The sequence below is a fragment of the Pinus tabuliformis genome, chromosome 3_1, assembly GCF_031772625.1.
Source record: "Pinus tabuliformis cultivar Carrire ecotype Pingquan chromosome 3_1, CPIR1, whole genome shotgun sequence".
NCBI classification, from domain to species: Eukaryota; Viridiplantae; Streptophyta; class Pinopsida; order Pinales; family Pinaceae; genus Pinus; species Pinus tabuliformis.
In genome coordinates, this window is record NC_142301.1 from 109427064 (window position 1) to 109437374 (window position 10311).

General features: G+C 42.8%; 1 protein-coding gene across 1 annotated transcript; it reads right to left on the reverse strand.

The window, feature by feature from the left end:
• Positions 1 to 862: 862 nt before the first annotated feature.
• LOC149186018 (uncharacterized) lies at positions 863 to 6007 on the reverse strand. The gene is made up of 4 exons (XM_089409207.1): positions 5039 to 6007; positions 4330 to 4918; positions 1748 to 4089; positions 863 to 1630 (listed from the first exon to the last, which is right to left on the reverse strand). Exons 1-4 carry the CDS (start codon positions 6005 to 6007, stop codon positions 863 to 865), a joined length of 4668 nt encoding a protein of 1555 aa, XP_089265333.1.
• Between the last annotated feature and the right edge of the window lie 4304 nt (positions 6008 to 10311).

Sequence of the window (10311 nt, forward strand, 5' to 3'; positions counted from 1 at the left end):
TGTTAATGTGATAATTAAAATTATCAAATTCCAAATAACATGAATGAAATGGTGAAATGATGAAAATGGTTGTTTATTACATTGTCATTGACATATGAATATTTCGTATTTAGTTTTTCTTTTAATCAAAATATTTTAAATTAAAATATTTTATTTAAAAGTTAGAGATTGATATTTAAATATTGAAGGGGACTAAGTGAGAAAAATTTTATTTAGAAAAGATTCAATATCATTTAATTTATAAATATATTCTAATAATTTTATTGTGCAAGAAAAGCTGTTTATTAATCTAGTTTAAAAAAATATTATTTGAAAATGTGTTTATTAATTTAAATGATATTTTTAAGAAACTATTATTTAAAAACATGTAACGTGTTTATTAATTTAGATGATATAAAAATATATATATATATTATTTAAAAATATTAATAATAAGATCAAAAATTATTTTATTTTTGTTAATTAATTTTTTTTTCTCGTTAAAACTATTCTATTCTATTATATACAGGAACAAGAAAAACAGTTACAATCACAGAGTCATTTTGCCAAAGGCCAACTGTGGCACTTTGGAATGAGAGTTATCAGAAAGAGCAGCCCACGCAGGGGCACCGCGACTGAGCAAAACAACCCACGCAGGGGCTTTAAACCACAGAAGTGCAGCCAGATCATACTTAACATCCCGCGCAGGGGCTCTGGACCAAAAGTGTTCATCCCTCGCAGGGGCATCAAAAAACCTTCAGCAAGATCCCTTTCGGGCCGAACAAACATAGCAAGAACATACAGTAAGCCAACATGACAAACACAGAAAATCAAAATAGGACCTGAGCAGCGCCTGAGAGTGTGATGCTGAGCGGATGGACGGCTAATCGTCCGGCTTCTCCTCGACCACCCTGCACCAGCCATATTTTTCCCTTTCCTCTGCAGTAGGAAAGGAATCCATGTCGTCATTGTCCCCCGTGGGTGATGACGCCGCCTGAGTCTGAGGTAGGTTGGAGGCGTGCTCTGGAGCAGCCGCTGGCGTCTCCTCGACATCCTTTGAGCTCCCGCCCGGGTGCTTCCCCTTGCTGAGATGTTCCTCGCCATCATCCTGAGGTTCTTCAAGGAAGAGAACCGAGACGTGGGCATTGATACGGGGTTTTTCCTGAGAGCTGCCGAAGGAGAAAATGGCAGAACCGAAAGCAGGCAGAGGTGCCGGGTCAGAATCTGGGCTTCTGGAGTCCATGAATTGGCTTGTTTGGAGGGGGTTGGCCTCAGCAATTCGATGGCAAAGGCATCGACAGCAGTGGGATTGGGGATTTTCGATTGGAGGACGTGAAGACCCTCCCCGGGCAGAGCCTCGACGGCTGAGCAGGCGCTGTCGAGGCCTAACCATCTTTGCAAAAGCACCGGGGGTATGGAACAAAGCGGAGTAGGAGGACTTGAAACGCCACCCAACCAGCCTTTCAGACTTGAAACAGCGCTCAACAGACAGAGGGATGGCAAGAGCTGTTGCCCTGAAAACCATAGACCAGGCAAGAGCCTGAACACCAAATACCAAATACTGAGCGTGAACCAGCACATGACGATCCAACCCACCACCTTTCTTAAACTCTTCATCGCCTCCTCGAGTCCTGTTCGCCATAACTGCTCGCTGCAGTCACACCAATAACCCGGACAGAGCATTGAATTGCCGTCCATGATCACCCATACATATATTCCTTGGCGGCGATCCTCGCATTGAATGCCTGCCTTAAGCTTGAGGCAGCACATGGCTTTCATGTGGCTCCTCACTTCCACACGTCGTGTCACCCGCATCCGGGGAAGCAGCATCGCTTTTGACTAGTCTAGCGTATTCCTGAGCCTGGACATTATTTGGTATAATAGTCGTGTTTCCTGTGAGGAGGGTATTCTCATTTTCTACTCCTATGTTGGCCAGGAGGTCTGCGACCTTGTTGCCTTCCCTTTTTGTATGATTGAAGGAAATGGCCCTGTTGCTGCGGAGAGCTTGTTCGATGGCCTCTAGTCTTGCTTCGAGCCTCCAGCTGGCGGCGATTTTTCTTGCTTGAGAGCCATTCTGGAGGCGCTTGGCCATGTTTATGAGGATCTGGGAGTCTCCTTCCACGATCAGGGGTTGAAGGTTGAGATTCCAAGCGAGAAGGAGCCCTTGCCAGAGTCCCTCTAGCTCAGCTGAGTTGTTGGTATCCCACCCTATGTTTCCAAAGTATATCTGCAAGGGAGTGCCTTCATGGTTCCTCAGAATTCCTCCAAAGCCAGCCATTCCAGGGTTGCCTTTGGAGGCACCATCGAAATTGAGCTTATAAGAATGCTTAGGGGGAGCGGTCCATGTGCCTTTGTTTATGATGCTACTTTTGGAGGGGCCGATCTTGTGTTGTTCCTGAGGTAGATGCAGTTGCCAGTTGTCTAGAATGCCTTTCTCGTTGTTTAGAGAAGGAAGATCCTCCTGTGTCCAGGATCGGAGCAGCAGCGTTTCTTTGAGGTTCCCACAGAGCCTATTCCATATGTCTTCGATCGATGAGCGCTGGTTTTTGAATATGCGTTTGTTCCTTTCCTTCCAGATGCTCCATAGGATGAGCCCTGGGATCATGTTCCACAAACAGTTGAGAAGCTCGCTTTTATAAGGATTCTGTGGCCAGTGTCTTAAGGAGTTGGTTATGTCGTTCTCTATTCTGCATCTTTTTTGACATCTAAAGCTCGCCTTTTCCCATAGCTGATTGGCTAGGGGGCAGGTGTCCAGGAGGTGTTGGAGAGTTTCCTCATTTTGATTGCAGTTAAGACAAATGGATGGACCATGAAAGTTTCTTCTCCTTAGTTTGTCCCAGGTGAGGATTCTTTTGTGGCCTACCAACCATAGGAAATAAGAGACTTTGGGCCAGGATCCAAGACCCCATATTTTGCTCCAGATTGGATCAGAAGGGGTAGTGATATTGCATACGATCTTGTAGGCCTCTGAAGTGGTAAAGGCACCCTTTGGTCGGTATCCCCATCTTAGGATGTCATTGCCTTCGTCGTGTCTAATGCTTCTTTTCCGTAGCTCCTTCTCCAACTCCTCAGTTTCCCGAAGGTTTGTGTTATTGATTAGCTGATTACCCTGTTTCCATTTCCTGAATCCGTGCTCCGTTTCCTGCATCCAAAAATGTCGGATCTTTTCTTGCTGCTGCTCCTGCCTATTGAATTCCGGAGGTGGATGAAGAACGTGGGTGAGCTTTGGCATCTGGCTCCATGCATCTGTCCAGAATCTCGCAGTTCTGCCATCCCTTACTTCCCAGAAACTGTGCTGCTGAATTAACTGGAAGTGTTGTTTGGCCGCATTCCATATTAGCGAACCTTTTTCATTGGGGGTGAACCTGATGAGCTCTTCCTGAGGTCTGTTATTGGCATATTTGGCTGTCCAGATTTTTACCCAAGGTTTTTCTGGGTTAGTGATCCACTGCCACCATATTTTGGCGCTCATAATGGAGTTGCTATGCTCTGGGTCTCTCAGCCCAATGCCCCCTTTGTCTTTGGGCATGCAGACTGTGGTCCATTTAACTAGAGCCCATTTACGGTTAGTTGCCGAGCTGCCCCATAGGAAGCCACGTTGAAGATTCCTGATTCTTTTTAATACCCACTTCGGCGCTGCTAGGATTGAGAATAGATAAAGGGGCATTGCCTGAAGGACAGACTTAATGAGCACTACCCGACTGGCCAGATTCAAAGTTCTGTGCGTCCAAAGGTTAAGACGGGATTCAAGCTTCTCAATGAGAGTTCGCCAGGAGGAATGCTTTATGGCTGAAGCAGTGAGGGGGGCTCCGAGGTATTTGGAGGGGAGTGAAGCAGTGGGAAATCCTAGGATACGAGCAACCGCTGTCTTAACAGATGGAGGCATGTGAAAGAAAAAAATCTGCGATTTGGAACAATTGACACTGGTGCCTGAAGCTTCGGAGAAATCATTGAGCAGGGATTTGAAGCAGGAGGCTTCCTGGACAGAGGGGTAGCCAAATAGCATGGTGTCATCAACAAACTGTTGATGAGAGGTAGCAGGGGTGTTGTGAACTGAGAGGCCTTTGAGCTGGTGAGAGTGGAGGGCGTGTTTGATGTGGCGGCCAAGTCCTTCAGCCATTAGAACAAAGAGGAAGGGGGATAGGGGGTCCCCTTGCCTGATTCCTCTAGATGGTTTGAAGGGGCGGGAGGGGATTCCATTCACAAGGATGGAGAATTGTGTGGAGGTAATTAGACTCATGATCCAGCGAATCCACATAGAACAAAAACCAAAGGCCATTAGCATTTGCTGAATGTAAGTCCAGCTGAGTTTATCAAAAGCCTTAGAGAGATCCAGCTTAAGAAGCATACCTGCCTGCTTTGATTGCTTGAGGGAGTGTATTATCTCGTGCGTGAGGAGAATGCCATCCATGATCTGTCTCCCTTCCACGTACCCCGACTGTTCCGGAGATATGAGCAGAGGCAACAGGGGCTTTAACCGGTTTGCGATAACTTTGGATATGACTTTGTAAATGACATTACAAAGAGCAATCGGCCTGTATTTGTCAGGGGTGATTGAATCCTCCTCTTTGGGGATGAGGGCAATGAAGGTGGAGTTGAGAGAGGGTAGCAGCCAATGGAGAGCTCTCGACTCTTCTACAATTTGCCAGACTTCCAGTTTTATCATCTCCCAGAAGGTGTGAAAGAACGTAGTGGTGAATCCATCCGGTCCAGGGGCTTTTCCTTCCTTAAGCTGGGACATTGCCTCGTCCACCTCCTGAGGCTGAATTGGGCGAAGGAGAAGCTCATTATGTTCCTCCGTAATGAGCTTTGGCACATTGTTGGTTATTCTTTCAATTGCCTGTCGCCTGTCTCCTTCAGGCTCTTGAAGGACATGATTGAAGTGATTAAGGAATTCCTCCTCAATTTCCTCATGCTTTTCTACTTTTACCCCCCCTTGCTTTTGAATGAAAGGTATGCTGTTGTGCATTCTTCTTTGAATAGTGGTTCTGTGGAAGAATTTAGTGTTTCGCTCGCCTTCCTTCAACCATCTGATTCTGGATTTTTGCTTCCAATATACTTCCTCCTGCTTCCGCCTTTCCTCAAGTTGTCTGTGGATGCGTCGTTCCTGTTCCAGAGTCACCTCAGTGTGCCCCTCTGTGGTTATCTTTTGTTGGAGGTCCATCAATTCCCGGTTTAGATCTTGTTGCGCTTTAAAGATGTCTCCAAAGGTCTCCCTATTCCAGCGCTTTAGGTGATTTTTTAGAAACCTGAGCTTCTGTTGGAACTGATACATCTTGGACCCTTCTGGTGGGATAAAGGAAGTCCATGTAGTTTTGACAAAGTCTTTAAACGTGGGATGCAAGAGCCAGAACTCTTCGAAGCGGAAGGGTCTCCTGGTCAAGTCACCTGGTCTTTGCCATTGAAGGGCAATCGGCCAATGATCCGAACCGGTATGCGGAAGAATTGCAGCTGAAATGTCTCCTCCGAGGTGAACCGCGTTATCTGATATAAGGAAGCGATCCAGTTTGGATGCAATTTGATGCTTACCTACTCTACGATTGCTCCATGTAAAAGTGCCATTACAAAAAGGCATATCTATGAGGGAGGTGTTCTGAATGAAGTCCTTGAAATGGGCATTTTCTTGTTCCATTCTATTTCTCCCCCCGATCTTCTCCTCTAGCTTGGTAATCATGTTAAAATCCCCTCCAATAATCCAGAGCGGGTGCCTCCTGTTGTTGTTCAAAGCTTCTATGGTGTCCAAAAGCGCTATTTTGCTTCCTGTATCCTGCGGGAAATATACATTTGATAGGTTTCCATGTATGTTCGTGCCTAGAATGTGGAAGGCTGCCTGGATGAGGTGATGAGAAGCGTGAAAATCTGAGAGATTTAACGCTTGTGTGTTCCTTGCAATAGCAAGCACTCCTGAAGCTCCAGAGGCATCTACCGTTACCGATCGACATCCTGGCCAGGCTTTGGAGAGAATGCTGCCTAAAGTAGAGCTGTTACATTTGGTTTCCTGGAAAAAGCATAGTTGCGGCTTTTCCATTTTAATCATGTTTTTTAACATTCTGAGTTTCCCAGGGCTATTGAGCCCTCTTAGGTTCCATGATACTAGCTTCATGGTTCAACTATTAGCGGAGGGTTTATAGTACTTCGTCAATTTAGCATACCTGCCTGAGTCTACCAGGATTTTCCCAATCTCGATCGTTCTCTGTAGATCCGTTCTTCTTCCTCTCTTTTTGGTGTCTTTTGGGGGGAGGCTTCCATCCCAATGGCTTCCTGGCTGTATACCTAGTTGATGTTGTTGATAGGCTCTCGAAATGACCACTTCCAGCTTGCTGAGTTGGGTCTCGGGTATACTGTCATATGCTTTCTTTTTGCATGCTAGTTCTAGTTCTAGAATGTCTAGGCCGTTCAGATCTATGCTTTCTAGTTCTTCTTCCATCTGTTGCACTTGACTGCTTCCTTCCATATTAATCTCTGAGCTTGGAGGGGGGTCTAGCTTTCCATCGACTTCCATATCCTTGTATTTCCCTGCCGACTCTTTCAGTCCTCCTGTGGGGTTATCTGTGATGATGATGGGGGTTTGGCGTTTGGAGGGGGAGGCTGTAGGGGGGGGATGGGAGGAGGAGGAAGGAGGGGCAGGGTTAGACTCGGAGATCGGGGGTTGCTCATCAGAGGTTTGAGCAAGGATTTCGAAGCTGTTCTTAGTAGCTGGGCCATGGGTATTATTTTGCTGGGGTTTATTCCCATTTGAGGGTTTCTTGTGCGCGCGCTTTCGGCTAGGGGCTTTGGTGAAGCCGTCCTGGGTTAGGGTTTCAGAGGGGTCAGGAGAAGTGGCTTTGGTATTCAGAGGACAGTCCCGGAATAGATGCCCAAGAGCATGGCATTTCCTGCAAAGAAAGGGTACATGCTCATAGTCCAGAGGTTGAATCCATTCTTCGTCACGGTGAGAGAGACTTACCGATTCTGGCAAGGCTTCGTTCAGGCGCATGAAGACGCAGATGCGAGCATAAGAAGTGTATCTGCGCATTTTTGTTTCTTCTGCAGCCCTGATGTACTCCCCCAGTCCATTTCCTATATCTTTGAGAATGTCCTCGTCCCAATATTCATCTGGAAGTGAGTACATTCTGATCCAAACTGGCGCCCAAGTGAGATCTTCCTTATCCAGGTTGAATCTTGGTATCCACTCCCTCAAATACAGACCCGCTGAGTTGAAGAAGTAGGGCCCTGCTCCCAAAATTCTGTATTTGTCCTCAAGACAGAAAAAAATTGCTGTGAAAAAGCCTTTCGGCCCTAGCTGCAGAGTAACATCTCCTTTGGGCTTCCACTTCGCCGCAATCCATCCGTATAAGGCTCTTTCTGTCGGCCAGAACCCTATAAACTTCCCAATAAGGGCATGATCCCTCATGAATTCGATTCGCTTGTCAATCTTGTGTCCAGGTAACTCTATTCGTGGCCGTTCTTTAGCTATAGGCTTACATGTTGTCGAGGAAACCTTCAGAACTTCTTCTGGTTTTTCCTCTCTGTCTTGTGTGACGCTGGCTTTGTCCTTCCGACCTCCTGTCTCCTTGTTTCCATGCTGATGCCTGTTCTCTTTGTTCAGTATCTCCTTGTCGACCGATCCAAAGACAAATGCCTACTCAGGACCGTGCTGCGATGGGGAGGGCTCTGACGCCCTCCCCTGAGGAGATTCCATTGTGCTACTCTAGTACCCTGCAACGCTGTTACGCAACAGGTGATTTGGTCCAGTCTGTGAATGGATCCAGTGCTGTGCCGTCGAAGCTTTTCTCAGAACAATCGGCTCCTCAAGCAATCGATTTTTCCTTGACTATCAACTGAAGAGCATATATTAGGATCAAACTGTAAATGTAATTTTCTTTCACACATTTGTGCCATGCTTGAAGTTTTTGTTAATTAAAATTAAATATTGAGTCTATGTTTAATTATTAAGTTTTTGTTAAAAATTAATTTATCTGTGTTGTTATTTATTATAAGTTTTTGTTAAAAATTAATTTATATTATTTTTTATTGTAAGTTTTTGTCAAAAATTAATTTATCTTCTTTTTTGTGGTTTATTGTAAATTTTTTGTTAAAAATTAATTTATCTTTCTTGTGGTTTATTGTAGATATAATATTAATTAAAGTATAATTTATTTGAAAGTTTGAAGGCCTTTTAATATATATTTTTAGTGAATAAATTATTTAAAATATTATAAAAATTTATTGGAATTATAAATTTATGTTATAAACTTTATAACATACTCATGCTAAATGATTGTTTCTTGTTTCTTTCCAATCAGATAAATATTTCTTGTACCATCATTTAAATGCCTAGGACAATAAAACCATTGAAACCTGTGTCAACGTATCTCATGGTTGCCAAGAATAGAATCATAACGAAAGCCTTTAGCACCTACATGGATGGATGAATGAAAGAATATACTCGGTACGCTGTACATGGATGGATGATTGGTAGTGGACTATCACGAAAGCTGTGGAGATAATATTTAAAAATAAACAATTTCGTCGTTTTCTACAACAGCATAAACAGGATTCTCCAACATAAAAATCAAACTAGAATGAACTGGTTGATCGTGAGCGAGCTAAAGTTAGCAAAGAACAAAGTCGATAAATCAATTATTTATACAAATAGGCAGTGTAGTGCGATAATTTACAAAGCCAGGAGACTTTGCAAGTGGCATCAAGCATAAGTTATATTGTAATTCCATCACGTTTAGTACCTCCGACGCTACGATGGTTAGAATAATGGGCTACAGCTCTTAATCGATGGAGTGCCACTGTCCAATCCAAGAAACATGCACACAGGCCATTCAGCGTAGCAGGGGTTAAATTTGACGGGTCCCCCTACCCATCAAAGAATTTTTTTGGTGACTGTTTTATTTTTGAACTGCTTTTCATGTGACTTTTAATATTTGCATAATATTTTTTCAAACATTTTTCCAAAACAGCCATGGGAGACTAAAAGTAATTTGGAAACAAGATGCAGGTTGGTTTCATGAGCTTAGCGGGTATGTTGGCTGGCATCCATCATGAACTACATTTATCCTTGTAGCTCTCGAACAAATAGCCAGGTTTCACACTATTTTAGCTATAGCTTTCCTTAATATTTAAGATTGATAATTAAAAAAGAACTATGAATTAATGTGTCTTCTCCATGTTATGCCATTTTATGCGAGATTGGACATATTAGCCACTTGGATTAAGAACTCCCCAAAATAATCATGATTTGGATAAGAACGCCTGGTTTTTTGGGCTGGTCGGAACAATCTAGATTTCTTGAGAGTTAAATTTATTTGGCGAAACTGATACAATGGAGACGTTGAATAAGGTTTTTCCTCCGGATAGAACTAAGATTTGGAGATTTTATTTTTATTTACTCAAAGTGATTTCTCGCTAAATTCCCCTATTAATCTACACCAATTATGCTAATTTTTACTTGTGCATCTAAGAAATAAACATTGAAGAATATTTGTTGTAAATTCATCTAGCAGGGACATGTGAGAGGAAAACTATTTTGAATTCTTACAAAAATGATAAAGTAGAGCTAAACATGATGTGGATTAGTTCTATTTTCCCAAAAACAATTTCCAATTCAATTCTAAATCAATAAATTCGTCCTATAAAAAACTAACTTATAGCAAAATAATAGGAAACCCCAATTTTAAAAATATTCATCACCGTGTTCCATAAATATAGGAAAAAGGGGAAACGCAAGTGAAAATGTAGTAAATATAGGTAATTTTAACCTACATCTTTTGAATTCAGAATTGATTGTGCAAAACAACACCTCCCTCGGATTGAATTGAGTATAAAATAATATTGAAAATGCATAAGAATTTGTGCGTTGGCCTTGATCTAGTTTGTTTGGGGTGATGGAGAAAATCCATTGGGAGAGAGACATGCAATAAACTTTGGTATTTTGTCTCCCGTCGTCTAAACTAGCAGAGTTTCCCATTGTGATTAAAATAAACCCATTTAAATTTTCTTTTATTTTCATACATTGTCGAAAACAATCTGGATAGTCATGTTATTTAGAGTTTTAGTTGGTAGCCAACAAAAGGAAATAAAAACATTACCTCCTTTATATGCAATGGCTGACAAAGAAGTTTACATGCAATGGAAAATCTTGAACCGAGGTAACAGATGGATCAGAAAAACTATTATCCGTGTATTGGCTATGCAGAGTCCTCAAGTTCTCCCAATGATAACAACATGAAAACAATGCATTAATGCCTATTAACAGAAACCAAGTTGTTCGTGAAGGAAACCCTAAGATCCACCATAGGGTTTCCACCCGAATAAACCAATGCATGCAACAGTTGTAGT